At 40.7% G+C, this 27,243-nt stretch overlaps 12 protein-coding genes and 1 pseudogene across 16 annotated transcripts; 5 read left to right on the top strand and 8 right to left on the bottom strand.

Annotated features, from left to right (window-relative positions):
• Positions 1-13: 13 nt before the first annotated feature.
• LOC148171349 (uncharacterized) lies at positions 14-4,072 on the bottom strand. Its single transcript, XM_088042139.1, has 8 exons — positions 3,890-4,072; positions 3,542-3,846; positions 3,334-3,499; positions 1,216-1,587; positions 955-1,170; positions 590-907; positions 339-542; positions 14-127 (listed from the first exon to the last, which is right to left on the bottom strand). Exons 1-8 carry the CDS (start codon positions 3,953-3,955, stop codon positions 29-31), a joined length of 1,746 nt encoding a protein of 581 aa, XP_087898265.1. The 5' UTR covers positions 3,956-4,072; the 3' UTR covers positions 14-28.
• LOC148171350 (UDP-N-acetylhexosamine pyrophosphorylase-like protein 1 pseudogene) lies at positions 1,628-3,304 on the top strand (annotated as a pseudogene).
• Positions 4,073-4,177: 105 nt separating the features above from the next.
• levy (cytochrome c oxidase subunit 6A levy) lies at positions 4,178-4,660 on the bottom strand. Its single transcript, XM_088042145.1, has 2 exons — positions 4,552-4,660; positions 4,178-4,473 (listed from the first exon to the last, which is right to left on the bottom strand). Exons 1-2 carry the CDS (start codon positions 4,658-4,660, stop codon positions 4,238-4,240), a joined length of 345 nt encoding a protein of 114 aa, XP_087898271.1. The 3' UTR covers positions 4,178-4,237.
• Positions 4,661-4,728: 68 nt separating this feature from the next.
• LOC148171352 (uncharacterized) lies at positions 4,729-5,145 on the top strand. The gene is made up of 2 exons (XM_088042146.1): positions 4,729-4,877; positions 4,925-5,145. The coding sequence occupies exons 1-2, from the start codon at positions 4,769-4,771 to the stop codon at positions 5,134-5,136; spliced, it is 321 nt and encodes a 106-aa protein (XP_087898272.1). The 5' UTR covers positions 4,729-4,768; the 3' UTR covers positions 5,137-5,145.
• Positions 5,146-5,212: 67 nt separating this feature from the next.
• Positions 5,213-10,419, top strand: LOC148171353 (uncharacterized protein CG7065-like). Of its 3 annotated transcripts, none has more exons than XM_088042124.1 (7): positions 5,213-5,527; positions 5,857-5,961; positions 6,371-6,679; positions 6,730-6,900; positions 6,947-7,223; positions 7,269-7,557; positions 7,608-10,419. In XM_088042124.1, the coding sequence occupies exons 2-7, from the start codon at positions 5,896-5,898 to the stop codon at positions 10,345-10,347; spliced, it is 3,852 nt and encodes a 1,283-aa protein (XP_087898250.1). In that variant the 5' UTR covers positions 5,213-5,527; positions 5,857-5,895; the 3' UTR covers positions 10,348-10,419. The 3 variants fall into 3 exon arrangements, with proteins under 3 accessions (XP_087898250.1, XP_087898251.1, XP_087898252.1); XM_088042125.1 differs by having other exon boundaries at positions 5,214-5,527; positions 7,611-10,419; XM_088042126.1 differs by lacking the exon at positions 5,857-5,961 and having other exon boundaries at positions 5,214-5,527.
• Positions 10,420-10,474: 55 nt separating this feature from the next.
• Lamtor4 (Late endosomal/lysosomal adaptor, MAPK and MTOR activator 4) lies at positions 10,475-11,066 on the bottom strand. Its single transcript, XM_088042147.1, has 2 exons — positions 10,953-11,066; positions 10,475-10,901 (listed from the first exon to the last, which is right to left on the bottom strand). Exon 2 carries the CDS (start codon positions 10,891-10,893, stop codon positions 10,612-10,614), a length of 282 nt encoding a protein of 93 aa, XP_087898273.1. The 5' UTR covers positions 10,894-10,901; positions 10,953-11,066; the 3' UTR covers positions 10,475-10,611.
• Positions 11,067-13,765: 2,699 nt separating this feature from the next.
• LOC148171355 (amyloid protein-binding protein 2-like) lies at positions 13,766-16,966 on the bottom strand. The gene is made up of 6 exons (XM_088041773.1): positions 16,686-16,966; positions 16,290-16,636; positions 16,075-16,243; positions 15,973-16,028; positions 15,011-15,346; positions 13,766-14,963 (listed from the first exon to the last, which is right to left on the bottom strand). The coding sequence occupies exons 1-6, from the start codon at positions 16,815-16,817 to the stop codon at positions 14,294-14,296; spliced, it is 1,710 nt and encodes a 569-aa protein (XP_087897899.1). The 5' UTR covers positions 16,818-16,966; the 3' UTR covers positions 13,766-14,293.
• Positions 16,967-17,005: 39 nt separating this feature from the next.
• On the bottom strand, positions 17,006-17,941 carry LOC148171356 (type-1 angiotensin II receptor-associated protein). Of its 2 annotated transcripts, none has more exons than XM_088040467.1 (5): positions 17,797-17,941; positions 17,595-17,741; positions 17,478-17,547; positions 17,316-17,429; positions 17,006-17,260 (listed from the first exon to the last, which is right to left on the bottom strand). In XM_088040467.1, exons 1-5 carry the CDS (start codon positions 17,833-17,835, stop codon positions 17,151-17,153), a joined length of 480 nt encoding a protein of 159 aa, XP_087896593.1. In that variant the 5' UTR covers positions 17,836-17,941; the 3' UTR covers positions 17,006-17,150. The 2 variants fall into 2 exon arrangements, with proteins under 2 accessions (XP_087896593.1, XP_087896592.1); XM_088040466.1 differs by having other exon boundaries at positions 17,006-17,272.
• Positions 17,942-17,986: 45 nt separating this feature from the next.
• On the bottom strand, positions 17,987-19,481 carry LOC148171357 (ribokinase). The gene is made up of 5 exons (XM_088040464.1): positions 19,098-19,481; positions 18,921-19,053; positions 18,587-18,871; positions 18,412-18,539; positions 17,987-18,362 (listed from the first exon to the last, which is right to left on the bottom strand). Exons 1-5 carry the CDS (start codon positions 19,148-19,150, stop codon positions 18,044-18,046), a joined length of 918 nt encoding a protein of 305 aa, XP_087896590.1. The 5' UTR covers positions 19,151-19,481; the 3' UTR covers positions 17,987-18,043.
• On the top strand, positions 18,157-22,388 carry LOC148171358 (short-chain specific acyl-CoA dehydrogenase, mitochondrial-like). 2 transcript variants are annotated; one of them, XM_088040462.1, is made up of 7 exons: positions 18,157-18,248; positions 20,769-20,889; positions 20,939-21,081; positions 21,129-21,387; positions 21,434-21,724; positions 21,768-21,937; positions 21,985-22,388. In XM_088040462.1, exons 2-7 carry the CDS (start codon positions 20,853-20,855, stop codon positions 22,285-22,287), a joined length of 1,203 nt encoding a protein of 400 aa, XP_087896588.1. In that variant the 5' UTR covers positions 18,157-18,248; positions 20,769-20,852; the 3' UTR covers positions 22,288-22,388. The 2 variants fall into 2 exon arrangements, with proteins under 2 accessions (XP_087896588.1, XP_087896589.1); XM_088040463.1 differs by lacking the exon at positions 18,157-18,248 and adding an exon at positions 20,676-20,716.
• LOC148171359 (uncharacterized) lies at positions 19,484-20,540 on the top strand. The gene is made up of 5 exons (XM_088040465.1): positions 19,484-19,768; positions 19,822-19,958; positions 20,009-20,087; positions 20,135-20,344; positions 20,391-20,540. The coding sequence occupies exons 1-5, from the start codon at positions 19,484-19,486 to the stop codon at positions 20,463-20,465; spliced, it is 786 nt and encodes a 261-aa protein (XP_087896591.1). The 3' UTR covers positions 20,466-20,540.
• Positions 22,298-24,678, bottom strand: LOC148171360 (hexamerin 70a-like). Its single transcript, XM_088040461.1, has 3 exons — positions 24,540-24,678; positions 23,529-24,493; positions 22,298-23,483 (listed from the first exon to the last, which is right to left on the bottom strand). The coding sequence occupies exons 1-3, from the start codon at positions 24,625-24,627 to the stop codon at positions 22,425-22,427; spliced, it is 2,112 nt and encodes a 703-aa protein (XP_087896587.1). The 5' UTR covers positions 24,628-24,678; the 3' UTR covers positions 22,298-22,424.
• A 113-nt stretch (positions 24,679-24,791) lies between these two features.
• Positions 24,792-27,199, bottom strand: Sec6 (Exocyst complex component Sec6). Its single transcript, XM_088040405.1, has one exon. It carries the CDS (start codon positions 27,052-27,054, stop codon positions 24,826-24,828), a length of 2,229 nt encoding a protein of 742 aa, XP_087896531.1. The 5' UTR covers positions 27,055-27,199; the 3' UTR covers positions 24,792-24,825.
• Positions 27,200-27,243: the final 44 nt, after the last annotated feature.

Genomic DNA, 27,243 nt, shown 5'->3' on the forward strand with positions numbered 1-27,243 from the left:
TATTTTTCACTTTTAGCACAATACATTTCTAGCGGGTTTTCACTCCCTCCAAGATTTCCACCAGGTGAGGGTCCACTTTCCTTCCGTACAACTTCCTGGTCAGGGCCCCAAAATCCGCCGTCTCAATCTGCAAAAATAAAAAATTTTACCCGGCGCCTCCACCATTTTTCTTCCAAATTTATTAATTCATTAATCTAGTCGGCAGGATCTTACCGACGTCTGTCCGAACTCGAAGTTTAAACGTCAAATAACTGACAGATTGTAAGGAATGACGGGTATCAAGACGTACGTTTCCACAGATCAGCCAACTAGATAAATCAACTTAAAAATTTTGTAACCTCATGGCAGGGGTCGTTTTTCCGATCCTGCAGCTGTGGGCAATACTCAGGAGCAAGAAGCCTCTCACACAGAGCGCAGAGCCCGCAAAACGTCTTAAAATCCATGAGGTCATCGTCGCTCCAGCCGATCAAACTCCGAAAATACTGCTCTTGAGTCTGCGTCATTGCTCTTCCCATCATCAAATTGAGCGCCCCTTGAATCTCCTAGAAAGTACCACCGTAAAACCGCCCCCAACAAAGCAAAGACGTACTTTTCCTCCCATTCTTCTTTCACCTTCCAATTCATCAATCTTGAATTTATTAAAGATACAGTTGTAGAGCAATTTGCGAGGACTCGAAATGCTGACGTGGTTTTGAATGTAAGACAAAGGCGTCATGGTCTCAAGAGTCCGACTGTCTAAAGGCAGTTCAAAACGAGCGCTGGAGCGACTGAAAACTCGCGGTAATGACAGCCACGACTCTGTACTAACGGGGGGAAGTTTCAACTCATTTTGAACTTTAATCAAGGCTTCGCAATTAATTTTTTCTTTGGGGAGAGTCTTCAGGGCTTCCTGAAGCGCAGTGCGTCTCTGGAAAACCTCAGTTTACAACACCACCTTCCCAAAGACAATCATACTTTATAATTGAATTCATTATCAATAACTTCTTCGTCCAACTCCCGGCGGAGTTGTTTCAAAATTTCCACATCCAGGAAAGAATCCACGTCCCAACACTTGGAAGGCCGCGCCGAACTTTTCGCTTTATCGATGGTTTCCTGGATCTCATCTGAAGTCATAGCGACTAGGGAAGGTCGCGCGCTGGTATTGTGGGAATCTGGTCCGATGGTAGCCACCTGTAACCCTCATGATGGTCATGGACTAATTAAAAGGGTCGTTACCTGTGTTTCCGGATCAATTGAAGTCTGAAACGCCGGTGGTCCTCTGGAACCCTCGCGTTTCTTTCGCCGCTTCTTCCCGCGGCGCTTCACAAATTCGTCTTCGTCGTCCTCCTCGTCTTCTTGCTCCTCTTCGGTTTTTTTCTCTTCCTGTTTTTCTTTTACGGGTTCTTCGGCTTCTTTTTTCTTCTTGAGCGCTTTGAAGGAGCTCGGAGTTGAAGATCTCGAAGGACCCGGACGGGTGAGTAAATGAATCGGGGATTTGGTCTTCGGCGAACATACCTCTTCGTAGCTTCCAACTCTTGTAGGAACTCTCTGGATTCGGATAATTGGGGGTTCGTGCAACGAGGAACTTCCATGCCAGGAGAGAGTTTCCTGTCAACAACAGCTGATTGTGACAGTTGTTTGACAGCTGTCATTTGTCAAAGGAAAATGTGTTTTGCTGGCAACTCGTGTTATTCAAATACTCCGGTGACACGATGGCAAATTTTGCAGAAATTGAAAGAAAGCTTCAACATATCCAACAGAATCATTTATTGGAATTCTTCCCCACGTTTAGTGATGAAGAGAAAGGGAAATTTCTGCAACACTTGCAGAGCTTGGATTTGGATGGATCCGCACTCCTGTTTGAAAGGGCCAAAGGGTACATGAACAAAACTGCAGAAACTGAAGATATGAAACCGATTCCTGCTTCTCAGTTTGAAGCAGAAGAGAGCTGCCACGGCGACATTTTAAAGAAGTATCGAACAACAGGCCTAGCAGCAATAGCCGCTGGGGAAGTCGGGGTCCTACTCATGGCAGGGGGACAAGGAACCCGCCTCGGTGTGACCTACCCCAAAGGCATGTACTCCGTGGACCTCCCATCTGGTAAGACTCTCTTCCAACTCCAAGCAGAACGAATCCGCAGGGTCCAACATTTGGCCAAGAAACACACAGGGAAGTCGGGAAAAGTGACTTGGTACATAATGACCAGTGGCCCCACTGACGAAATGACCGATTCTTTCCTCAAAGGCCACAATTTCTTCGGTTTAAACGCCGAAGATGTCGTTCAATTCAAACAAGGACTGCTCCCCTGTTTCGATTTCGACGGGAAAATCATCCTCGAAGCCCCAAACTTAGTCGCCTTAGCTCCAGACGGTAACGGCGGGATCTACAGAGCGTTGGAAAAAAACGGAATACTCAACGATATGAAGAGGCGTGGCGTTAAGTATATCCACACCCACAGTGTCGACAACATTCTCACCAAAGTCGCGGATCCCGTTTTCATTGGCTACTGCATAGAAAAAGGCAGTGATTGCGGAGCTAAAGTGGTTAAAAAGGCGGGGCCTACAGAACCAGTGGGTGTGGTCTGCCAAATCAACGGGCGGTTCCAGGTTGTTGAATACAGCGAAATATCAGAAGAAAAAGCGCATTTACGGGACAAAAAGGGAAATCTTGTTTACAGCGCTGGGAGTATATGCAACCACTTCTTCGCAACGTCGTTTCTTGAGAAAATCAGCAAAGAGTTTGATTCGGAGTTGAAATTACACGTGGCGAAGAAAAAAATCCCGTTTGCTGGTAGTGATGGAAAAACAGTTCACCCGTCTCAGCCGAACGGTTTGAAAATTGAAAAATTTGTCTTTGATGTGTTTCCATTCAGTGATCGTTTTGTTACGTGGGAGGTGCCAAGAAGGAGTGAGTTTAGTGCCATGAAAAACGACAACAGCGTTGGTAAAGACTGCCCTTGTACCGCCCGACAAGACTTGTTAGCCTTACATAGGGCGTACATTGAAGCTGCAGGAGGCGTGGTCAAATCAGGAGAGGTGGAGATTTCACCACTTTTATCCTATGAAGGCGAAGATTTAGAAGATCGGGTCAAAGGACAAGTGTACACAGAGACCACTGTGCTACTTGCAGAAGAAGAAATGAGTATTAATGGCACGCAAGTCTAATTTCCAGTATCCGCCAAGTTATAATAATTAAAATTAGAATAGCGAGCTTAATTTTGTGGAGGTGGCTCTCGAATCTGCTGTAAATATTCCCTATTTAATTTATACCTATACACAGCCTTTATATGTAAAATCTACATGAGCAAAAGACTTATTAAATTTTATCGTTCGTTTTTGTTAATGGGAGTTATACCTGACTGTGGCTCCGCCTCAAATCCAAGATGAGCAGTGTCTTTTCTCGAATCTGATTGGTGGAGAGAGGGTCCGGTGTGACACACCTTCTCGAACCAGACGCTCTGGTTGCTGCACTCGCCAAGGTGGGGGCGGGCGTTAGAGGTCGAGAATCAGTGTCTGTGTATCTATAATTTCAGTTAGAGCCAACTGGATGTTGAAGACATTACCGCCTAAATAGTTCTTCAGGGACAGTATCTAGGCCTTTCTGGACATGGATTTGGGGGTGTTTATCAAGAGTTTGAAACTGCTCCAGTCCGGCTCTTATTGCTTCAATTTCTTCAGCGAGTAAAACATTTTTACCATCAGTGGCCCATGAATCTTTTGCTTTCTTTAGAAGTTCTTTCGCCTCGTGGTCTGTAGGGTGATTGCAAAGTAAGGAACAACCGTAAGGGTAAGGGTTGTATAGACCTGCGAAAGGTTTCAGGATAAAGGGCGCCGGGCGCGCGATCGCTCGTAATTGAATTGTTGACACCTAAAACACAGAGTAGCATTAGAAGGAAGATTAAAGAAGTTACCTTTTCCCTTCTGTAGATTTTTTTGGTGGGACTCGCGATTAAGCCCGTTCTTGAGGTCTTACTCATTTTCTTTCTTAGCAACAAAGCATTGATCTAATAAAGAAGGTATCAAGCGTCACTTCCTTACGACCCAAGGGCGGAAATTGTCGCACCATACCGTTCATTCTTGGCATTTTCAATCACTCAATTACACCGCATTGATCTGAAGATTATTGATTTGTTTGTTTATATTCAACAGTCCTGTGACGTCACAGGACTGTGAGAAAAGTTAGAATGAAATCAATCAAATCTCTACAATGATTTATTAATTTATTAATGAATTACATGTAACTATAAACAATTTTGTTTCTAATGATCATCTTCATAACCATCAGGGAGAGGGTTGGTGTGGGGGTTATGGAACAAAGAATGATTGCCATCGCCCCACGGGAACCTCTTTGTACGAATTCTCAGATACTCGTACTTGACAAAAGGTGGCCTTTCATGCGACTCATTGATATGGGCCAAATAGCAGTTCACAGCGCAGAGAATAATCGCTGGGAATGCTACGAAGTAGGACAAATTCCTCCAGATTTTGTAGCCCCCTGAAAGACACAAAGTTGTTATGTAACACACCGTAACCTCAACACCAACATTGCTGCAAAACTAAACAAATTACGCACCTTCGTGGCCTCCAGAAACTGCAGATGGCCCCTGAATTGGAGGGCCAGCAGCCCTTCTGGCCGAAGTTTGCAAAAATCGCCGAATTGAGTGGTTGATAAGAGCAGCCATTTTCGCCCTTCACAAAATATTTTGACAGCTGGGTCAGAAGTACCAACTGTGATTTTTTGTTTTTAATTAACATAACCTAGAATTTGTACAGTTTTAAATCTGAATTTAATGGCCCACGGGAGCAAAATTGCGGTGAAATCAGACGCCGACACGGTAAAACAAGAAGCAATGGCGTTCTTGCGGGAACGTTATTTGTATTTATTATCCAACTTGTGCGGTAATTTGAAAATCTTCAATTTATGTAGGTTCTATGAGTTTTTTTAGTTGCAGATATGGGAGACTGCGACGTGACAATGTATGAAAATACAAGTGTGAAGTGTAGGATCAAAGCATTTGACTCAAACTTTGAAAATGTGGTTGTTGAAAATTTGATTACTCCAGTGCCTGTGCCCATCAACAAAGCAATTTTGCGAACAAACGATATAATTTCAATGCAATTTAGTTGCGATTACACAAAAGTTATCAATAAATATTAGTAAAAGTTGCTTTACATTGAATCCAATTTGTAAATACCGCCATAAAAAATCACTGGAATGTAGGGATTTTTGTTCTTTCCAGTCATATTTTGATGCGAAGTTAGCCTATTAAAACAAAAAACTCGAAGTTACGAGTAATTTTAAATTATGTACACCTCTGATTGCACGAAAAAACATAATTTTACGTAATCATGCCACTCAGTCATGTAATTTAATTAAATCTAAATTTTTTAAACTGCCTCCCGGGCCAGTGCCAACTTCATTCGTGTAGCCACTCAAGCAATGTCATTTACCTCAGTATGGCTTTATTAAAAAACGCTTCATTTGTGTAATATTTCCTTAAAAACACAAGCGAAACCCTTCAGTGGACCTTCAGAATCATAATTCACAGGTAAGGCCCAAATCCCCTTGTCCTCTGTTGCTTTTCCAGGTAAATAACCCAAAGTATCTCTCGATTTATTTTTACGTTTTCTTTGCAAACTTTACTTTTATTTTCGAAAAATTGTTTAATTTTCTGCCTTTTGCAATACAATTGTTGCAAATGATCCGATTTTTAATTGTTTTGTTAAAATTATGATCATAATCGATCATGGAAGGTCATCTTGTGTTGTGCTTGTGGCGCGAAATTTAAACAGCGAACTGTACGGTAAGTTACTCCAAAACCCACATGAAAGGTGACGACACTGCAATTGTTATTGATGTGATCATTTTCTTTTACAGAGAAGTGATTTAGTTAAGAAGTGTTTAGTGAATTGTGATATGGAACCGATCGCTCCGGGCACGGAAGATGACCCACCCGTTAATTTTTCAGCATCGACTAAACAGGTAAAAAGTAGTAACACTGATTGTTGTTTATTAATATTTGACTATTTTCGAGTAATCCAGGTAAGTATTATCATACTCGCGCACAGATTGGAATAGTTATTTCCAATTATTTTTTTATTTTTCTTTCAATTTGCGGCTTTGTGGGTGATTGTGGTTGTTCTGTCGATTTATTTCTCTCACAAATTGTGGCATTTCGCCACAATTTTATAGTGCGTGGAATGTGCCAAAATGTTCTCCATAACATTTCTTTTAATTTTTTCAACAAAACTTTGTTGAAAATGTAAAGAAGTCAACAGAACCGGGAATTATACCTAAATCTTATTACAATAAAGTACTGCTTTCTCTGTCAGAGTCTTTATTAATGCCCACTGAACTGTTATTTTGTGTTATTAACTCTTGAAATTTTCAGGAAAAGGAGCGAGAGCGATTACTGAACCTCAAAACAGTATTACCGAATGGAAAATATGGAAACGTTTTTGAATTCAAATACATCAACGGGACGGAACATTGGTACTGCAATGCCTGCGCTTGTCCCGTCATGGGCTGGGTCTTCCACCACGAGACCGGAAAACGACATTCTTTGGCTTTGGGGAACCTGAACCAGGACAGATATCCAACATTGACCGAAGTTGACGATTCTCCTACCATTCAAATAGCTCCAGGGGAACCGGTTCCTCCAGGATTCGAGGGACAAATCGAAAAAATCGCTTTAATTCAAGTAAATAACACAATAATAAAGTTAAAACAAAAAAAAAACGTTTTTTTTAGGAAAGATTGGACGTTTTTAATGTTGGACCATTGGTAGCACTGGAATATCTTCTAGAACTAAGAGACTATGACTCCACGAAGGAGCCTACTTATTTGTGCATCCTCTGCGACAAGAAAGGGGACCCAAGAACTGTCTTAACTCATCTAGCGAGTTACAAACACATCCTTCAGGTAATACAAAGTCAAGTGTGAATCAAGTCTTACCATTTTATTTCAGTACCTCCAGAAACACTTCCCGACTTGTTACCGTGCGCTGGCTCCTTACATGACGAAGCAGTACAAAAGAAACTGGCAGATCGCTCTTCACGAAGTCGCTGAAGCTATTGAAAAGAAATTCGGGCGCTTGAAACCGTTGCCAGTTGATGCAGACAAGTACGAAAAGGATCCTGTTCATTACCTGGAATTGATCGCTAAAGGTCGCCACTTTTCTGAACTATCCGGGTACACCTTTGAAGAGTTGGTTAACAAAGATGAGCTAACTAAAATTCATGAAGGTAATGAGAGGTTCTTAGACCAACAAAAACTCATTGTTGTTTCAGATGAAGTCAACGATAAATACGGTTATAATAAAGCGAACTTGCCGCAGACTTCTCAGCGGAAGAAGAGTCCGTCGCCTCCAGTGGTGGCGAATCCTATTAAGAAGATACGGATCGCTGGTTCCGCCGCTGTTAATGCTGCCGGAAGTAATAGAAGGAGGTCGTTGTCGAGCGTTTCCAGTATTACAAGCAGCGATTTGAGCGATTATGATGAAGCAAAAGAGAAGAAGTCGAAAAGGGTCCGGTCGAAGTCTCCCTACAGGAACAGAAGCAGAAGTCCCTACAGCCGACGGTACAACTTTTAGAGTAGTTTCACTGACATAACTAAATTTCAATGTTTAGTAGGTATGAGAGAAGATCTCCACCGCGCAAAGAGCCGTACTACCGGAGAAACGACCGCGATTTTGATCGCGATCGCGACCGCAATTTGATGCCGTGGGAGAAATCGAACTACCGCCGTCCCAAAGCCGACATTCCGTCTGATAGCCGCTCAAAAAACAAAACAGACAAATTGGACGAGTATAAAAAGTTATGCAAAGCGATCGATAATGACATGGAGCGCGTTCTAAAAAACCACAAGAAGAACCCTGAGAAACATCCCCAGTATAACGACGAATGGAAGAAGTTCTGGAACAAGCGATATAAAGAACTGCAAGCTGAGGCGAAAGACGTGTCCACGCACGACTTTAAGCCGGAATGGATCGACTTTTGGAATAAGCGAATGATTGAGTTGCATCAAGATGAGGTGAAGATTAAAAAAGACGCTTTGAGGAAGCGATTGGGGTTGCCGGAAGAACCAGCGCCCATTTGTTTCAAAATAATGGGGAAGAAGAAGTACGAGCCTCATAGAGGGAGTCCGGTGGGGAATAAACCGATTCCGCCGTCGGCGATGCCTGATCACGATCCCGAAGTCATCATTATTGATGATAGGGATGATGAAAGTAAAGGGTCGATGTCGAGGAGGTCACATAGTCCGTGGGAAGATGAACCTATGGTCAGAAACACAAGAGAAAAGAGTAGAGATAAGAGCAAGAGTAAAGATCGAGATCGCAGTAGAGACCGCGATAGAAGTCGGGATAGATTAGAGAGGACGTCACGTGAAAGAAATCGCAGTCCGAGAAGAGATCGATATAGTAGAAGTCCCCACGATCGTCTGGATAGAAGCCCGCGGGAAATGCGACTAGACCGATCATCCAGAGACAGAAGTTGGGAACGAGACTACAAACTCAAAGAGTACAGACGCGAACGGATTAGAATAGTCAGCGAGCTCCCGTGGGAACGTGAAAAATACAGGGACAAATACAGAAACGATATCTACTATAAACCGCCGGCGATAATGCGCGACGTGACCAGAGAACCTGTGTTAAGTCCACCACCTTCCGCTCCAGTAATTGAAGAAGAAGACGACGGAGAAATCAACGTAGTTGCAGTTTTAAGACTTCTCACCGCTCTCGAGGAAAAATTGGGTTCGCTGGGTCCGAAAGTAATCGATTTGTTAGCCCAAGCCCTCGCTATGGAGAAGAACGAAGCCAACAGTTCGGAAAAATTACTCGATAACGAGATCAACTGCGTCATGTTCGAAACAGTTAAAGAAAAACTGAAAGGGCAACTTCTAGCGGGCCTCGTTGAGCCCATCCAAGAGAAAGCCTTCAAGAACGCCATCAAAAAAACTGCCAGTTTGATCCACGCCGCTGGTGAAAGAAAGAAGGAGAAGGAGAAGCACCAACCGAAAGTTGATCCCGTTAAAGTTCCAGGAGTCGGGACTGTGGACAAAGCGGCAATCGCGCGTCAAATCGCCAACGCTTTAGTTCTTCAAGGTAAAACCGATGTGAGTCAGGCGGAACTAGAGCAACTCATTAATGCTGTCGTGGGGATGGCCGAAGCTTCCAGAAACTCCGATAAACCAATAACCACAGCGAACTTCTTGGAACAGATCACGAAAGCTGGATCCTCCAAGGAGAAATCTCCGCCACCGAAAGAAACGCGATCGATTTCTCTCCTCGAACCTGAAAATAGTAAGAGTCCTGACACCAAACCTGGAAACAAAGACATGGAGGTGTTGTCGGATTCCGATCTTCAGACACTTTTGCAGAACTTCAAGGATTTATCAACTGAAGAACAACACCGGTTGATCAACTATTTGAAGAAACTAGAAGCTAGGGAACCTGATCGGGTTGAAAGGTTACGGAAATTTGTGAATCTGGGAGGTGGACAGAAACAAGACAAACAGGAAGAGAAGAAGACTGGAAGGGAAAGTCCGTTTTCGAACCGAATGGGTAGCGTCAATCCCAGCGTTGAAGAAAATCGCCGGTTCGAAGCGGAACCTGAAGAACCTGTGCTGAAGAAACCAATTTTTGAGTCGAAATTACCGTTGGATTCGGATGAAGAAGACTACACGTTTGAAGATGTGGTAAAAGCAGCGTCGAAGAATGTGAAACAAAAGGAAATGGAGAAGGAGCGGGAGATTGTAGAAGAAAGTATGAAATTTGACGCGAAAAAGGACGAGTTGAATTTAGATGATACTAAAGCAATAATCTCCAATATTATGAGTAATATTAATAGAAATGACTCCACTCATGGAAATTTCTTAGGATTGGGCTTGGGTGGTATATCAGTGAGCTCTGCCGAATTGGCAAAGACTCTGAACAGCATTCCGGTAAATGTCGCAAGTCTGGCTACGATAGTTGGGAGTGTTCAAAGTTTGACCAACAGCAAAGCGAATATAATGGCAAGTACCAACACGACGAAGTCTTTTGATAATGTACCACCAATGGGGGGAGGCAATTTTGGGGGGTACAACGCACCACAGGAGCAAAATCGGCAATTCCAAGGACAGGGTAGTTATCAACCGCGACCTAATGCGTCGTATGGAGTTAATTACCCGCAAAATCCATATCAGAATAGACCGAATGTGACGTATCCGCTTGATAAAACGAAGGTGACGTACCCTAACTATCCTTTGTATGGGCAAAACAACCAACAGACGCAGGCGAATGATCAAAGAAGGGTGAACAACAATCAAGGCTTCAATCAGTTTGGAAATAACGCCAACAGGAATAATCCGTATAATAATCGGTGGTAGACCTTAAGGCTTTTGTTTTCTAAGTGTATTTTTAAGATGTGCGTCATATTATTCATTAAAGCATCAATAATTTTTTGGTAAATTCATCTTCTCCATCGCTTGGGTGTTAATATAAATGAAGACAACATACAGAGATATATATTTATTCCCAAGTATTTAACAAAATGTACAAATGATAAAGAGAGAAGCAGACTGCTCCTAATAAGATGACCATTTGCATATATTTCATGCTGGTACAATACAGAATAATATCCATTTTGGAATTCACGCTGCAACACTCGTATTGTCACTGTTTATAGCCTTTTTTACCACATGCACCTTTCGATTAGATAGACAAATAATGTAACAATGTTTATCGTAAGTAATTGAGAGTTTCTTAAATCCTTCCTCTGAAAATGCAGTTCTGTCAACGTATGACGTTAGATTAATTAATCCCATAATTAGCACGGCTGATTTTTCGTCGTTCTCCAGGTCTCCTGATGAGGCCAAAACCGCTCCTTCTTCATTTAACAAAAGATAACCTGTTTGACCCGGAATACGATCCATTGTTTCTCCTAGTAATAAAAAACGCAATTTTTGTGGTTTTTATTGGCACAGGAACTCACCCCTTTACTTTGACCGTGTTGGAACGATTTTCATGTTCAATTCAGCTGACTTTGTTTTGCTCGTGTGACGTATGACGGCTGTCAAATTATTTATGAACTTTGGTAAGAATCTCAGCTGAATTGGTTAGTCAAGTGTCAAACCAAAATTAGCCCCCTAGTGAGAGAATCTGTGAACTAAGAACTTTGGCATTATTGCTAGGTGGCTATCATCAAAAAATGTAAACAAAAGTAAAAGTTTCTTTCAAAAAGTGCGGAATGTGGCGCCGTCTTTGATAAAGACATAGCTTTCGAAGAAATTCCAACTTGTAAAAGGACTAATGTGAGACCTCAAATCAAAGTTTGACTGTAACTAGTATAAAAGACACATGTATTGTTGGTTGCCTATCTCACCTGTCTAGTAACTCTAGTAAGCAATTTTTGAAATGAATTAAATAATAACGGGAACGTGCAATCAAAAAATAGCTGCAGATTCTTGTTTCTGAGGTCCAAATTGGTAAAAAAAAACAATTTTTTTCGTGATTTAGTTGGAATCCACCTCTAAAAGTTTCTTGATATAAGAAAATGCAGCATTACAGATCAACACCAAATTCTGCACACTGCATCACTTGGTATTCTTGCATCCATTTCTGATCTCAGTTCTTCGCTAACTGTAAGATTTTCCGAGAAAATTCAAATTGAAAATGTCGAACAAACGGAAGCTGTCAAAATAACCAAGTGAAGACATACGTTAAGATACCTGTCCTATGTTTAGACACAATAATTTTAAATAATTAATATAATGGTAACCAAGTCGTGAATGTTAAATCATAGTTGAAATTCTTTCTCCTGAGGTCCAAATTGACAAAAAAAAAGTAATTTTTGTTTTTATTTTCGCCGAAAAATGCAAGTCGAATAAAAGTTTTAAAAATTTATTAAAAATTAACAGAGGATCGGATCAAAAAAACGGCACCAGATTCTTGTTTCTGATGTCCGAATTGATGGAAAAAGTCAGTTTTAAAAAGATTTTATTTTTTGTCAAAATCGCCAAAAATCCATGAATTTACCCCTTTGGACTTTTTTTGGCGAAAAACACGAAAGTTTTCAGATCGACACGAAACTTTGCACAGGGCATAATTTGACATTTTTACATCCATTTCTGGTCTTCGTTTCTCGCTATCTGTGAGATTTTTTGAGAAAATGCAAATTAAAAATTTTTAAAATTCAATTTCCCGCGTCGAGCAATATGTCAACGCAGCATAGAAGCTAGGACATGCGTCAACAGATCTGTCCTATATTTAGTCATTTTTACTATAATATAAAATAATAATTAAGCTGTGAAACTCAAATCAGAGTCCAGATTCGTTTTTCTGAGGTTAAAACTAACAAGTTAAGCAGTTTATTGTATTTATTTACACCAAAAAATGCGGTTTAAAAATGACAGCACAACATGTGTATATTTGGTTGCCTACACACAAAGCAAATTTTATTATTAAATAAAATCATTATTAGGTTTAAATCTAACTTTAGAGTACAGAATCTTGTTCCTGATGTCCAAATTAATGAAAAAAATTGTTTTCGAAAGTTTTTAGGCTTTGATTACACTTCAAAATTTATGTACATAACCTTTTGATTTTTTTCGAGCAAACAGATTAAAAACCTCAGATCAACACAAAACTGTCCACACAGCTTCGCTTGGCTCTCCTGAACCCATTTCTGGTCTCAGTTCCTCGCTACCTGTAAGATTTTTCGAGAAAATTCTAATTGAAATTCGTACAAGAAATGTGCGTGCTGCTAATCTAAGACATACGGCGAAAACCTAACTTCAGACCTAATGTTTAAACAAATATGAATTAAGTAACAACCAACGCGTAAATCTCAAATCAGAGTTCAGATTCGTTTTTCTGAGGTTCAAATTCATAAGTAAAGTATCTTTCTGCTTTTATTTAGACCAAAAATCGTAATGTCAAATAAAAATTTTAAAAATTAATTAAAAATAAACCGAGCGTCGGATCAAAAAAACGCCACCAGATTCTTGTTTCTGAGGTCCGAATTGATGGAAAAAATCGGTTTTAAAAAGATTTTATTTTTTGTCAAAATCGCCAAAAATCCATGAATTAACCCCTTTGAACTTTTTTTGGCGAAAAACACGAAAGTTTTCAGATCGACACGAAACTTTGCACAGAGCATTATTTGACATTTCTGCATCCATTTCTGGTCTCAGTTTCTCGCTAGCTGTGAGATTTTTTGAGAAAATACAAATTAAAAATGTCGAAATTTAATTTCCCGGCGTGGAGCAAAATTTCAACCAGTGCACCAAGTTAGGACACACGGTGCCAACCACGCGCGACCTAACTTCAGACCTAATGTTCAAAAAAATACTAATTTAATAACAACCACCGCCTGAATCTTAAATCAAAATTCAGATTCTTTCTCTTGAGGTCTAAATTGATGTAGAAGGTATTTTTCTGCTTCGCAGTGAGAGGTCCAAAACTGAAGTTTCACTTCTAATTTCGCTTTGTTGCAGATCGAAACCCGCGGTGGTTCCCGTGCAGAAAGGCGTTAATATTTGGATAATCGTCGGATCAGTGATCGCAGGTCTTTTCCTGTTAGTTTTAGTGATACATTAGTGACTTTCTTTTCTTAAAGTTTATGTTATTTTTGTTCAACCAATCAGACGCGAGTATTTTCGACGTGAGGTGGTGTGAAAATTGAAACAAGAGAAAAATTCTAAATTCAAATTGAAATTTAGCAACAAAACCCAAATGACTACTTTTTCCGACAACAAAAAAGTTGATAATAATTATTGATATCTTGGATTCAAAAATAAAACACGATTTGATAATTAGCGATATAATTGTATAACAAAAAAGAAAGGTTGTGACTCTACTTACTGTAAAATATCGATCACAATCTATTAACAAAATAAAATATACGAGAAATGATTAATGTGAGATTCATTTGATGAATTATTCTAGTTATATTAAACACTAAATACAACTTTGAGGCTACCCGTTTAAAATCGACCAATGATATTCAGCGATCAGTTTTTGCATTATGCTATTGGCCGTTCAGCGGGTACCTCCTACATTACACAATGACATTTTAAAGTGACGTCCCAAAAATAAAAAGAACCACTGGGTTGATGTAAAAAAACTTAATACTGGAAATAAAAAGCACCGGATCGACATGTCGCGGCACATGCAACGTCAGGGAATGTCCCAGCAATATCACAGATTTTTTAAGCAGCAAATTCTGCTGATTCTAATGACGCGAAATAAAAAAAAATCACAACAATAAAATCATTTGGGACAACATAGCAACAAGATTGGCAGCATTTTTTCGTTTCGTTCAGTGACTAGATTTCAACACATGCTCAAGAACTTCTCGATGATTTCTTTGAGTGGCAAGATTTCCTCCACATGAACCGCGGGTTTAGTTTGCGCCCTAAGAATGCTCCAGTCGCGCATTTTCAATGTGTATAAAATCACGTTGGACTGATCACAGAGCTTTGAATAAACGTTAATTAAGCCACGATAATCATACTCAAAACCTGAATAAGTTTCACCAAATAAATTCATATTAATCTCCATTGAACGCATGTAGAGCTTCTCGGCGTCGTGGTGCCGTTTCATGTGGTAATTGTACAACGACGCCAGATGCCCGATACTTAATCCAACTTCATAGTCGGCGCTCCCCAGGAGTTCTTCTTTGATGGCGATGGCCTTCAGATGCATGGCTTCTGCTTGCTCAAACTGGCGCATGCTCTGGTAGAGCCGCCCTAAATTCCCGTAATGTTTAGCCGTCTGAACGTTTTTCTCCCCAAAGGCTTTACGAGACAGAGTTAGCGCAGTTTGATGCAGTTCTTCAGCTTCCATGAGATACTTTTCCTGCAAATGAGAATTGTTTCCTTCACGCATATCTAAAGCGATTTCTTCGAGGATGAGAGCTTTGACGCGTTTCGCAGACGCCAACATTAAATGGTTACTGGGCAAAATTCGCTCCATTAATCGAATTGAGCGATCGGCGTTTTCTCTACAAAACAGATAATAGAATAAAATTATATTATTAAGTAAACAAACCGAGCCGAATAGAATCTTCCAGAACTGTATTCGTTTACATACAATGCGTACGCCATGTCCTCATGCGCCAAGGCAAGATGAATGTTGTTCTTTTCGAAGACATCCATGCGGATTTGGAGAGATCTTTCGTAGACTTTCACGCTTTCTTGAATCGAGTCAAAGTTGAGTAAATAAAATCCGTAATCGAGGAGAGTGTCGGAGAAATGAGGATGGCCGTCAATTTCGTAGATTTCTGAAGCCAAGTTAACGGCCTGGCGGATAAGCAGACCGGCTTGGTTGAAGCGGCGCTTCACCACACACGCTCTGGAGGCTTGTCTTAGGACTTCTATTATAATCCTGAAAAAGTATTTTCGAATTTGTTATTAAGAGGTGGATAAAATTTTGTATTAGATTCCGGACGATTACTTGACAAATCCAGGAAAATGGAAATTAACACTATCTAAAGTACCACGAAATCCGTTAATACAGCAAAATAACTGCTGCTTTTATATAAAACAGAGTGTACGATATTGGGCGATAAAAATTATCGCAATAATCGCAGAAAATTGACACCTTTAAACTCGACAATTAATGGGAAAACATTTTAAAGAGCTTAATGAATTAATTACCGAGCGACTATTAAAAGTAATTCCATTGATTGATAACAAAACTAATTGAAGTAAAAGCGCGTACGAAAGTAATTTGGGTTGCAGGACCGAAGCTGAGAACTCAGCCGCCAATTCGCATGTACTCATTATTGCTACTTTTAGGCCTTTTTTGAAAATGTATAAACCGTTAAAATAATTCCATCCGTTTAAATAAACCGGACAATGCTTCATTTAACTGATAACCCATTCTTAACGACTCAGATAACAAATTTTGTTTTAATTTATACAACCATAAGCATTTATACTTATAAAAACAAATACCAAATGAGTGTATTGTGCATTTGCAACACCAAAACAATAAAAATTGCAGTTTACCTATGTGGAAGCTTGTCATGGAGTAGCATGAGGGCCTTCTTGGACCATGAGAACGCCTAAAAACGAACAGTCAAAATGAAATCGTACTTATTAAAAAAGTACCTCATCATATTCGCTACGGTGGAAGTAGAGAGTGGAGAAATTAGCATACAATCCAGCTAAATTAGGGGAAGCGTTCAGTTCCTCTAACCTTTTGATGACTTGCAAAGCTGAATTAAAAGTATTTTCCGCCGCTTTAAATTCGCAATAAATCGTCTCTGCATAAATTCGCCTGAAACACAATAATAATTGATATTCCACAAATAATAAGACAGTACTTGTGGTAGCATTCTAGACATTTCCTAAGAATTTTCGCCGTTTCCTCTTGTTTCTTACACAGTTCCTCTGTTATCGTCAAAATCTTAATACAATACTCGTACCAGCCCCCTTCATTAAAGAAGCCCCCAACTTGTATCCCTATATTAATAGCTTTTAGTGCATCTCTGTGTACATATTTCGAGAAATCCTGTATCAGTTCGTCAGGGACGTTAGAGCCGTGATTAATCAAGCCTTGAAAGCTTTTCAGTAGCTTAACACGTTTGTGTTTGATTGTTAGCATTCGAATGAAAACTTCAAGCTCACTGAATTCAACAGCGAGAAGGCACGACCGTTTCTCGAGGAACATCTGCAGTTATCGGGTTATTATTGGGAGAGTTGATAAAGCACATACTTACTGTGTAATAAAAATCAAAAAGGACATTGTCAGGCAAAGATCTAAACTCTTTTTTGCAAAATTTGCACACTGTAACGCAATCTTTGACAGCCACTTTGACGCACATGTCGTACAGGGAAAGAGGGCTCTTCATCTTCCACTTTCAATTTTACACGACCACAAACTATAACACACCAATTTTAATTAGCTAATCGGAACATTAATGAGCAGCTGATAAATAACACCACACAACATTAGCCAGCTGAGAATACAAACAAGGAAGGGGTCTGCTTTACCGACATTCTAACCAAACGCCATCTAGGGGAATCAATAATCCGGTCGTTCACTTCTTATTATTCGATTTATTAAATTACAAATTGTACAATAACATATTAATTATATTTTTACAGCGGTATAAACAGTGGTGACCTTTATACATAGTTATCGCAATACAAGACTAACTTACTGATACTCTTTTTGGTTGTGATTAGATCTGTTGGGCACTGGAGAAATCATAAGAAGCACTTTGTGAAGTGCGTGGAACGTTTCTATCGATATCTTCATAGCTAGACTGTTGCTGGTTGCCTGCAAACAATCCTGACAGACTCCCTATAAGCAAAAGTCACTATTTTTCTATTTATAGTGTCATTACCATTTGAGCCTGTCCTATCCTCAAGATTCTTTATCAAAATTACAGTACTAAAAGGCCGAATTATCAAGTGCAAGATGCACATGGCTGCTGAGAACTTCTCCCTGGCTCTGCTATCTACAAGCAACCACAATTATATTTAATTTCACTTATTTGCCAACGCACCAGTGTCAGGGAAGCCCATTACAAGCAATAAGATATCTAGAAATATTGATACTCCATTGACCACAATGGCCTGCAATTGAAACTTAATACACTAGAGACATTAAAATTGATTTTTACCAATTGTAGAGGCTCTTCACTCTCTGGTTGGTAGATACTCCAGACAAGAAACAAAATTAAGAAGAAGTTGTAAAATAAAAACGCTGAAGAGCTCCAAAAGCCCATTGAACTTAGAGCGATAAAAATAAAGTGAGCTAAAAAGATCACCTGAAAATCCAATTAAATTCGATTGATTTTACGTGCAAAACTCATTAATACAGACCTTGAGATTAAAACTCCGTATCGGCGGTAAACTCGGCATTTTCCTTATTTAATTACGCCTAAATCTAATTACAAACAAAATAAAACATTACTCATTACTTGTCACTTTGACATTTATTGTTGTCAAAAGTGACGTCTTGTCGTACCAACATTGCGCAACGGAATGACCTGTTATTTTGAGGTTAAGTTAGTTTCCAGTTTAAAGTTTTTTTTATTAACAATTCAACAACAATAAGTACATCTTATTATTAGAAAGAACATTTCTCTAAGATTTCTTTTCCAGGGAAACTGATCTGGGTCCCCGATCGCGTCACGCTATCAGAAGCGATAGTACATGCATTTTCCAGAATTGTTTTCATTGGAAGTTTGGAGTTTGTGGCTAAAAGAAAGGCCAAAGCACCGATAAATGCGTCTCCAGCTCCCGTGGAATCAACGCACTGGACTGAAGGACATGTAAGATGTAAACATTGGTTATCTTTTACATATAAGGCCCCCTGAGCCCCCAAAGTTAGCACAACGCTGTTGCAACCTTTTGATATTAGAGCCCTAGCGGCAGTTTCCCCTTCTCTACAACACAGCAATTAATTTCACCCTTTTTATGCAGCTAAAACTGTACTGTTTGTTAGTAACTCTAAGGCCTGTAAAGACTTGAGCCTCAGTTTCATTCACACAGAAGATGGTTGGTAGTGTTAGTAGCAGCGGGTCATATTCACTTAAAGCAGGCGCCCCGTTTAAAATCGAAATCTAAAATTCGCGTTATAAAACTGAGATTATTAGAAAGAAGCTCTTACTCCTTTACTCAGTTGTAACGTTTTTATTGCAACATCTACAGAAGTCTCCAGTTGTAAAACCACAACAGCCGCGGAACTAATGTCGTGTTGAGCTTTCTCAACGTCTTGAACGCTCAACTGCGTGTTGGAACCCGCCACTATAACGATCTGGTTGTCACCACTTTCAGAAACTGTAATCTGTGCAATTCCAGTGGAGAAATTCGCCGTTTTCTGAACGTACTTAGTTTCAACTTTTTGCTCCTTTAAATTCGTTGTGTACTTGTCGCCCCATAAGTCTTCACCAACCTGAAGGAGTAAAACGTGAAAGTTTGCCTTGAATAGGGGAAAAGCGTACTCTAGCCACTAGGGTGGTTTTACCCCCAAGTTTGGCAGCAGCGACACATTGGTTAGCCCCCTTACCCCCGAAATTAGTTACAAACTGAGTCCCGTGTATGGTTTCACCCCGTTGTGGTAGCCGAGGGGCGTAACTGGAAAAGGGAGTCATTCTAGCAGAGAGAAAAGAGATATTTACCTAACAAAATCAATCATGCAAGAGCCCACAACCACAATATCTTGGGACGTCATTTCGTCTTGTTGTTATCACCGTGTTATCTAAAATGACCTTACAAACAGTTACGGGTTTAAGTGGATTTCGCTGTTACAACATGGAACAAATTGACTTAACCTCAAAACGAAGCGAGGATGAAACTTCATAAAAATGGTTTACATTTTGATTGTGGGTGTCGTGCGGCGCCCCCATTGTGCCCACAAGTGCGCTCGTAATTAGTAAATAAACATTTTTGCATTTTTTTGCATAAAAATAAGAGAGCGCCCTCTGTCAACTGTCAACTTGTTGCGTTCTGTCAATGTCAGCACTCTAACCTCAAAGTTTATTTATTTTCTTTCAGAAAATGAGTCATGGCTAGAATTCTAAATCCAGTTTTGATAGTGGTTTTGGTGTCTCTTCTTAAGTCGTTTTCGGATAGCGCATGTATCAAAGAAACTCCGTGCCTTTGTCAGATTGATGAGTACAAGAAAATCGACTTGACGCCGTTGTCAAAGACTCTAAATTTGGAATTCTTGGAAGATGAAGATTCACACGGAAATAGTTATTTCTTTCACGGTTGTGAAGATGGGACGTTTAACGCGACTGCTCATCACTTTAATAACGTGAATGGGACAAAAACGGAGTTTTTAGGCTCTGTAATAATTTGGGGGAAGTCCCCTTTTCAATGGTTTAATATGTTGTTTTGTAGTTCATACGTGTGAATACGAGTGATCTTTATAATAACGGGAGCAACATTACTCATGGGGTTTTAGAAGGAAAAAGTTCTGATATTAAATTTACATCTGAGAAAGATTCTTACCACTTGGTTTACAGCCAAGGGGGCAAGTAAGTCATTGATTTTTTTATCTTACAATACAATAAAACCTTTCTTTTAGTGTAATTGTAAGATTTGATTTAATTTGTGCAAATTATGACACATCATACATTAAGCTTATTTCAAATGTTGGTTCTAATGTAAGTATGAAATTCTATATGACTACAGCTGTAATTTTACTTTGCAGCCTGTTCTAACTTTCAATTCTCCACTAGCGTGTGTTGTAACCGACCATCCAGGTCTCAGCACTGGATCTGTCTTCTTACTAATTTTCTTTATAACTCTGGGAATTTATCTTGTTGGGGGTTGCTTAATCATGTACTTCATGCGAGGCGCTAGAGGCTTGGAAATGATTCCTAATATAGATTTCTGGAGGAGCTTACCAGGCCTCATGAGGGTAAGACGCGGGTAAAAAAAAACTTCACTACAGAGTGTGGTTTCAGGATGGCGTGATTTTCCTCTTCAGTGGATGCAACGCGAGTTCTATTACAACTCCAGAAACGTATGATAGGATTTAATTTGTTTAGGTGTTTTCTGACTGAATTTCGTTTTGTTTGTATAAATTTTTAAAATAAAGCTACTTTAGGTACTTTTTCAGTTGTTTTTACCTTGAAACCCACTTCCTAGAAAAACCTCTTTTTAGAATGGAAAAAGGAAGAGCGCCGTCCTTGAATACTCTTAATACACAACAGTTGACATTTTCTATTTGCATATGATAAACAAAGACCTTGAAACAAGTCATGAACACGATTTAGTTAAAACAGTAAACGTGAATACTCTGACTTGGTTACTCAAATTTTTTAATCTTTCGATTGTTGCAGAGATAACAGTCAATCGGCCGAGGTCATGCACTTGAAACAAATGATTTTCAATTCCGATAAGTCACTGTGTTGCTAGTCATCAACATGGCTCTTCGAAAAATTCTGCGGCGATTTAGCCATGGTAAAATCAAAATGCACATTTCCACACATTAATCGTTACGCAATTGCAGTTCCACACGCTCGCAGCTTCAGCTTGCACAAGCTCTCTGACGAACACCTCATGTTGCAGAAGACATGTCGCGATTTTGCAGAGTCGGAGTTAAAACCCATCGCTGCTGAACTCGACAGGGAACACAAGTTTCCCGGTGAACAAGTAATAATAAAAAGTTGAAGCACCAGTAATTTCGTGGTACTTTCCAGATCCAGAAACTGGGACAATTGGGACTCTTATCAATAAATGTGTCCCAAAAGTACGATGGTTGTGGACACGACACGTTAGCTGTAGCCGTGGCCGTTGAGGAAATCTCCAGGGGGTGTGGAGGCACCGGATCTGTGGTCGCCATCCACAACTGTCTTTATAACAGTCTGTTGAATCGTTTGGGCACGGAGGAACAAAAAGAGAGATTTTTAAGACCGTTTGTGAAGACCTCGTTGGGGTGCTTTGCGCTGAGCGAGCCAGGTGCTTCTTCGCACATCTCCCCCATTGTCTATCTTCTGTTTTATAGATGCCGGAAGTGACGTTAGCGCAATATCTACCACTGCCGTTCCAGATGGGGATTGTTACATCCTCAACGGAACCAAATCCTGGGTGACTAATGGTCCCGTGGGAAAAAACGCTGTTGTGTTTGCAACAGTCAACAAACGCTTGAAACACAAAGGGATAACTGCATTTATTGTACCTTTACCATCAGAAGGGGTGGCACTGGGGAAAAAAGACAAGAAGTTGGGGATTCGAGCGTCACCCGTCTGCAATCTCATACTAGAAAACGTGAGAATTCCACGGAACAACATTATAGGTACTATTACTTCCATCGTAACCAATCTTAAGTGTGTTTAAAGGTAAAGAAGGTGATGGCTTCGTAATAGCAATGTCCCAACTAGACTACGCAAGAGTGGGCATAGGAGCCCAAGCCCTCGGTATAGCTCGAGCAGCTCTAGAACTCTCCGTTTCGTACTCAAGTCAGCGAAAGTCGTTCGGACAACCCATCAATCACTTCCAAGCAGTCAAAGTAAGTTTTTTTTTTATAGTATCACGACTATGACTTTCAAATTTTAGTTGCGATTGGCGGAAATGGCGTTGAGATTAGAATCCGCGCGTTTGTTAGTCTGGAGAGCTGCAGTTCTTTGTGACGAGCCTCAAAGATCAACCAAAGAATCGTCGATGGCGAAATTGGCAGCAAGTGAAGCAGCAACGTTTATTACCCACAGTGCTATACAGATTTTGGGGGCTATGGGGTTTGTTGACGAAATGCCGGCAGAGCGGCACTATAGGGATGCTCGGATTACCGAGATTTACGCGGGGGTGAATGATATTCAGAGGCTTGTGGTGGGGGAGGCGGTCATTAAAGAGTACCAATAAAGAAGAGTGGTGGTACTGCCATGGATCTTTATTTTTATATCTATTTTAAATGAAGGAAAAACTGTGATAGAGGGTGAACTGAATATATTCGTTACGTCCTGCGTGCTAGTTTTAGTTGCGACCACAATTCTTATCATCTACGGTTCGTTCAAAGCTTGCGAAGAATTCAAATCGTCAATATTCTTGTGATAGATGACCACATCTTGGAACTGTGCGTTCGGTACTTTGAACTCAGAACTGACAATATTTCTATCGAACGGAAACCCGAAAGCATAATTATCGTAGTAGTTCATTCCAGTACCCACACGAAGGAAATAATAATTCTGTGCTACCTCCGGACGTCCAGGTGCAAGGAACTTATTGATGATGGCATAAACCTGGAAGACTTGCCCGTCACGTTTCCCTTTAGGCAACAAAAGTCTGTTCGGAAAACCATAGAAAGCCTCACTTGAATCAAGACTTAACTCTTCAGTGTTACCAATGGCACCCACAATCTTTTGGTACAAATCCTTGTAAGTCGTACGATCAGGGACGTACCAATAGAATTCCCTCGAGTTTCGTTCAATTACATTCTCTCCAGCCTTCAGTTTGTATCTGAATGTATCCAATTCGACGAAATTGACTCTATTTTCGTTAATATCGATAGTACGTCCGAATTCGTCGTATTTCGGCCCCAAATACAAACGTACAATGGCGTCATTTTCTTTCTCCGAGTTCACGTTGATCCTAAAAGTGAACGGCTTGTGGTTGAGACGCTGTTGCCGAACTTTAACCCTGAACGACCCCTTCGTCTGGTCAGGCGAATTGAACACTGCGTTCGTAACATCAGAATCGAAGGAATCAAAGTATGTAAACAAGCGATCAAACTCAATCTTCTCGATCTTCACACCAGGGAAAGACAGCTCGTTGTAAGTATACGGCGGCAGCGAAAATTTATAGTATTGGAAGTACAAAACCAGTCTTTTGTACAGTTGGTAGAAAGCAGGGTCCCTCTGCGCTGTCTCAAAGTGCTCGAGAGCTGACGGTACCACCTTGTATTTGCTCAAGGGTTGGTACGAATACCCCAAGAGATGCCGCGCGTAAATCTGCCAGGGTCCATACAGGCGAGGGTGGACCGAATCGGGGTTGGATTCAATCAAATTTCCGAGAAAATCAGTTTGGTCTGATGCGTACAAATCGATTTCTTTTCCGCTTTTCTGGAAATAGAAATTTCAGGGTGCGTTTTTCGGTGGAAAACTTACCGTTTTCATGTAACCATAGTCGATGGTGTCGCGGATCCGGCGCTCAAAATCTTGTACTCTTGTATAAGCGTAGCCGTAGCGACTCTTGAAAGTCCAAGACTGGTCGTAGTTGTAGAACGTCTCCGTTAAACGCGCGAAGTTTGGACGGGTGGGAAAACCCAGACCGTTGGGGTACCTAAGTGATGAGTAGTACCCGTTCTTGAATGGTTCCTCCCAGTTGAAAAACTCGATCTCCCCAAAGTCGTTGGATAGGCGCTCCAAGTAGTACCGCGCCAGGAGTTGTTGGTACAAGTAGTAGTACTGTTCTCCACGTCTGTCATTCTTCAATCCGAATTCAGTACCGTCCATCCAGAACGGGTAGTACACGTTACAGTAGTAGTAGAACGAATTGAGACCGATGTCTTCCAAATAGTACGACAATGATTGTTCCTTGTTCAGATTCAAGTAGTACCCAGAATAGTTCGAGTAGATCGTGTATGTCTTACTACCGGTACTATACTGCTGTTTGTAACGCTGCGCCTTCTCTATATCCTCCCCATTGTAGAAATAGTACGGATAAATCTCATAAATCGGCGGTAGAATAAACGTAAACGTATCTTCACGATGCACCAACGCTGTTGAAAATGCGTACAAGAACAAACCTTCGTTTACGTTATTCCGCGCCCAAAGCGCAGTCTTGTACAACGTATCAAAGTCTCGAGCATAGTAGAAAAGCTTGAAGAGACTAACAGCTTGCTGCAGATGCGCGTCATAGAACACCGAAAAAATTTCACCTCTCGGTAACAATCCCTGTTTGTACAAAGACACGAACTTCTTCACCGCTGTTGAATTAACGTACGCGTCCACGTTTTGTTCAATTGAGAACGACTGGGCTACTTTTTGGTGCTCTTCGTCATAGTCGGGCTGATTAACAAATTCGAAGAGGTGCAAAAGGTCGCGTTGTCGTTCCAGGAAGAGTTTATCAGCTACACAATAAGGTTACGTAAGAAAAAGACGTCGAGGAGTACTTACAAACTTTGAATTTGCGTTGACCAGCACCGTATTCTTCCAACGAGAGGACTGCGCCAACGAGACACATTACCAGTAGAACTGCCTTCATGTTGAGGGTGTGGATCCTGTAGCGCTTCTTGCTTTTATAAGGAAGAGTTTGGTGAACCGTTAGAACCTGATAGCCTCTCTTATCTTGTTTATTACCGTATATGGGGATCGATGTATTTTTAAAGACACATTAAAGTGTGACGGGAAAAAATTTCCTATAATTAATTTACTTTTATTAAATTAAAGTTATATACAAAAGTCAGTTATTAAACACATTGAGATTAACAAGTTTCGGGAAAACTAGCGTTCTAAACACGCTGCTTGGATGCACGGGCTTGAATTTCGGCAAATGTGCGACTTTGTCTCGAATGTCAGACCTCGCCAAATCACCTCTTAGACTCAACAATCGTAAAAGATGGTCCTCGGCAATATCGGGATATTTTTCAACAATTCTATGGAGTTCAAACGATAACATATCGTCGTCACTCTTGAGAACCTCCGCTAACAAAATGACTGTTTCAAAAGGATCCTCGCCTTCCAAGCTACACAAAGTATCCATTAGTTTCCCCAGTTGTTTAGCTTCTTTGACTATCTTCGCAGCAGCTTGAACACACTCTTCGTACGTTTTGAAAGTGACCTTTTTAGATAACAAGGCGGTTAAGTAGCGTTTGGATACCAAAGAGCGCGCTTGATGGACTATAAATTTGTAGTTGGGTTCACTCAAACGATTGTAGTCTTGGAAATAATCGTCGAGAGTGGCGCAGATTGTCTCTACAGGGAGCGTGGTGCCCAACCAACGCGCTGTGAAGAGTTCCTCATAGTGTTTATCCAAGTCCAAGAATAATTCTTCGAGTAAGAAGTCGCCGGAGTCGTTCCTCAATTGGACGAAAGTGGTTCGGAGTTTGTTGAAATTTTCACCGAGGGCCGGAGGAGAGCCTGGAGTCCAATACTGTTTCTCTAGCTGCGACCCCAAATCAGCGAGTTGGAGACAATTATTAACAATCATAATCATATATTGAGTGAAATACGGGACTTGTTTCCGGTCCTCGAAGTATTTACTCTTAAACTCAATGACGGCTCTTCGGTAAGACTCTCCATACTTGATGACTTGTTGGATACTGACTATTAAGACATTACAAGTCATTTCAGAACCGATCGTTTTCGAGACTTGTAAGTTCTGATCGATCATTTGGAAGATGATAATTGGAGCAGCGGTCCTGGAGAAGTTATCTGCAGTTGGTTCCACGTTGGACGCCCACTCTTGTTCTTCCGAATTTAGAGTGTTCTTCATCCATTCCATATAATTTTTCTCAATGTTTTTCAAATAGTCGTTTTCTAGAGACTCCATTACCGCTTGTGGCAACAACGGCCCCAAATTCTTCGTGTGCTCAACTAAATCAGGGTGTCCCAATAGTTCATGGTCATGGTAAGTCTTGTTAGCCCACGAAAGAATCGTCACGTACTCATTACCCTCAACACCATTCTGGATAATCTCTTGCAAGTGTCTGGATAAACCGGAGTGGTACATATGGATGTACTTATCAATAATATTGTAACGTGGAGGAAAACAAGGAACACATAAAGTCTTCACCACTCTAAGATCTTCCAGGATTAGTTGTCGAATCAGCTCCAAGTACTGTATAAGCCAGTGTTTGTTGTCTTCTCTTTCATCCACTTGCGTTCCTTCGATTCTGGTAGCTACGGATTTTTCCAAGACTTCAAACGCCATTTCTTTCCACTTCTTGGGACGCCCTGGTGGTAAAAATCCGGTTTGTCTCTGCTGCTTCAGCGTTTCTTGATCTGTTTTTTCTTCCCGTTCAATGATGCGAAGTGCGGTAACAATTACTGTTGGTTCTTTTCTTACCGTGTTAAGAGTCCGCGATAAGATCAGCCTCAACTGTTTTTCTAAGATATTTGAAAGAGTCTCCACGTCCGCGAAATACGCTTTTAGCATCGACTTATCATGCGGCGATTGATTCGGAAGCTTGTGCAATTCGTACAGAAGATCATCTCTGGAGTTCTCTAAATCCCGCAAACATTGATGAGTATGTAAAAGTTTCCCTTCATTGATCCACTGCTTAGTCTTTTCGACGCTCTCAGGGACTGTAAAAATGTGTTTCAGATTCTCCCGAGCCGTCACGTATTGCGAATGTCGCATGTTCTCGTCCCGAACTTGATTGAGTCTGTTGCAAAGTTGTGGCACTTCAGAGAACAACCCAAACATTTTTTTGAGACTTCCATCGATCTCTTTGACTTCTTCCAAGCAACAGTGGAGTTGGTTGAGTCCCACGCGGACCCCATCAAGTTGTTGTTGCATCGCTGACTTCAACAGGGCTTCCACGGAGTTTTTCTTCCGAGTGAGCCGTCTCTTGAATTGCTCCACTTTCTCCAGCTGACCGGGCCGTTGAAACATGTTGATTATGTGCGTCGTGGCTGAGGTTTTAGCCGTAGCTTCCAATTCTCTCATGTTTGATTTAATATCAGCCATTTTGGTGTTGTGGGGTTGTTTTGAACGGGGGCGGTGTTCGAGCTGACGTTTTACATAACCTCAAGTGTCACTTGTCAGTTTGACAGGAGTGTAAACAACGTATTGTTGGTTGCCTACATTGTGCAAATAAGTTCTTGTTGGATTATCTACTTTTTACTGTCGGCTGAAGTGTTTAACCTTCTCCTACTA

This window comes from Gnatocerus cornutus, chromosome 7, assembly GCF_029298725.1.
Source record: "Gnatocerus cornutus isolate USDA-ARS CGAHR chromosome 7, icGnaCorn1.1, whole genome shotgun sequence".
Taxonomy (NCBI): Eukaryota; Metazoa; Arthropoda; class Insecta; order Coleoptera; family Tenebrionidae; genus Gnatocerus; species Gnatocerus cornutus.

Bases quoted from the DNA above. Each gene is read 5' to 3' on its own strand.
- LOC148171353 (XM_088042124.1), top strand. From the start codon at position 5,896: ATGGAACCGATCGCTCCGGGCACGGAAGATGACCCACCCGTTAATTTT. The intron at 7,224-7,268 runs GTAATGAGAGGT...TTGTTGTTTCAG, and splicing joins GCTAACTAAAATTCATGAAG to ATGAAGTCAACGATAAATAC. The intron at 7,558-7,607 runs GTACAACTTTTA...TTCAATGTTTAG, and splicing joins AGAAGTCCCTACAGCCGACG to TAGGTATGAGAGAAGATCTC.
- LOC148171352 (XM_088042146.1), top strand. From the start codon at position 4,769: ATGGCCCACGGGAGCAAAATTGCGGTGAAATCAGACGCCGACACGGTA. The intron at 4,878-4,924 runs GTAATTTGAAAA...GAGTTTTTTTAG, and splicing joins TTTATTATCCAACTTGTGCG to TTGCAGATATGGGAGACTGC.
- levy (XM_088042145.1), bottom strand. From the start codon at position 4,660: ATGGCTGCTCTTATCAACCACTCAATTCGGCGATTTTTGCAAACTTCG. The intron at 4,474-4,551 runs GTGCGTAATTTG...TGTGTCTTTCAG, and splicing joins AGTTTCTGGAGGCCACGAAG to GGGGCTACAAAATCTGGAGG.
- LOC148171358 (XM_088040462.1), top strand. From the start codon at position 20,853: ATGGCTCTTCGAAAAATTCTGCGGCGATTTAGCCATG. The intron at 21,725-21,767 runs GTACTATTACTT...GTGTGTTTAAAG, and splicing joins TCCACGGAACAACATTATAG to GTAAAGAAGGTGATGGCTTC. The intron at 21,938-21,984 runs GTAAGTTTTTTT...TTCAAATTTTAG, and splicing joins ATCACTTCCAAGCAGTCAAA to TTGCGATTGGCGGAAATGGC.
- LOC148171355 (XM_088041773.1), bottom strand. From the start codon at position 16,817: ATGAAGAGCCCTCTTTCCCTGTACGACATGTGCGTCAAAGTGGCTGTC. The intron at 16,029-16,074 runs GTACTTTTTTAA...GTTCGTTTTTAG, and splicing joins ACCGTAGCGAATATGATGAG to GCGTTCTCATGGTCCAAGAA. The intron at 15,347-15,972 runs GTAAACTGCAAT...ATACTTTTTCAG, and splicing joins CATGACAAGCTTCCACATAG to GATTATAATAGAAGTCCTAA.
- LOC148171359 (XM_088040465.1), top strand. From the start codon at position 19,484: ATGGCTAGAATTCTAAATCCAGTTTTGATAGTGGTTTTGGTGTCTCTT. The intron at 19,769-19,821 runs GTAATAATTTGG...GTTGTTTTGTAG, and splicing joins AAACGGAGTTTTTAGGCTCT to TTCATACGTGTGAATACGAG. The intron at 20,088-20,134 runs GTAAGTATGAAA...TTTACTTTGCAG, and splicing joins TTTCAAATGTTGGTTCTAAT to CCTGTTCTAACTTTCAATTC.
- Sec6 (XM_088040405.1), bottom strand. From the start codon at position 27,054: ATGGCTGATATTAAATCAAACATGAGAGAATTGGAAGCTACGGCTAAA.
- LOC148171349 (XM_088042139.1), bottom strand. From the start codon at position 3,955: ATGAGTAAGACCTCAAGAACGGGCTTAATCGCGAGTCCCACCAAAAAA. The intron at 908-954 runs GTATGATTGTCT...GAGGTTTTCCAG, and splicing joins ATAATGAATTCAATTATAAA to AGACGCACTGCGCTTCAGGA. The intron at 543-589 runs GTACGTCTTTGC...GGTACTTTCTAG, and splicing joins AAAGAAGAATGGGAGGAAAA to GAGATTCAAGGGGCGCTCAA.
- Lamtor4 (XM_088042147.1), bottom strand. From the start codon at position 10,893: ATGGATCGTATTCCGGGTCAAACAGGTTATCTTTTGTTAAATGAAGAA.
- LOC148171356 (XM_088040466.1), bottom strand. From the start codon at position 17,835: ATGCCGAGTTTACCGCCGATACGGAGTTTTAATCTCAAG. The intron at 17,548-17,594 runs GTAAAAATCAAT...TTTCAATTGCAG, and splicing joins GTGAAGAGCCTCTACAATTG to GCCATTGTGGTCAATGGAGT. The intron at 17,430-17,477 runs GTGCGTTGGCAA...GGTTGCTTGTAG, and splicing joins AATGGGCTTCCCTGACACTG to ATAGCAGAGCCAGGGAGAAG.
- LOC148171360 (XM_088040461.1), bottom strand. From the start codon at position 24,627: ATGAAGGCAGTTCTACTGGTAATGTGTCTCGTTGGCGCAGTCCTCTCG. The intron at 24,494-24,539 runs GTAAGTACTCCT...CTTATTGTGTAG, and splicing joins TCAACGCAAATTCAAAGTTT to CTGATAAACTCTTCCTGGAA. The intron at 23,484-23,528 runs GTAAGTTTTCCA...TTCTATTTCCAG, and splicing joins ACTATGGTTACATGAAAACG to AAAAGCGGAAAAGAAATCGA.
- LOC148171357 (XM_088040464.1), bottom strand. From the start codon at position 19,150: ATGACGTCCCAAGATATTGTGGTTGTGGGCTCTTGCATGATTGATTTT. The intron at 19,054-19,097 runs GTAAATATCTCT...TCCCTTTTCCAG, and splicing joins TGCATGATTGATTTTGTTAG to TTACGCCCCTCGGCTACCAC. The intron at 18,363-18,411 runs GTACAGTTTTAG...GCTGTGTTGTAG, and splicing joins CTTAGAGTTACTAACAAACA to AGAAGGGGAAACTGCCGCTA.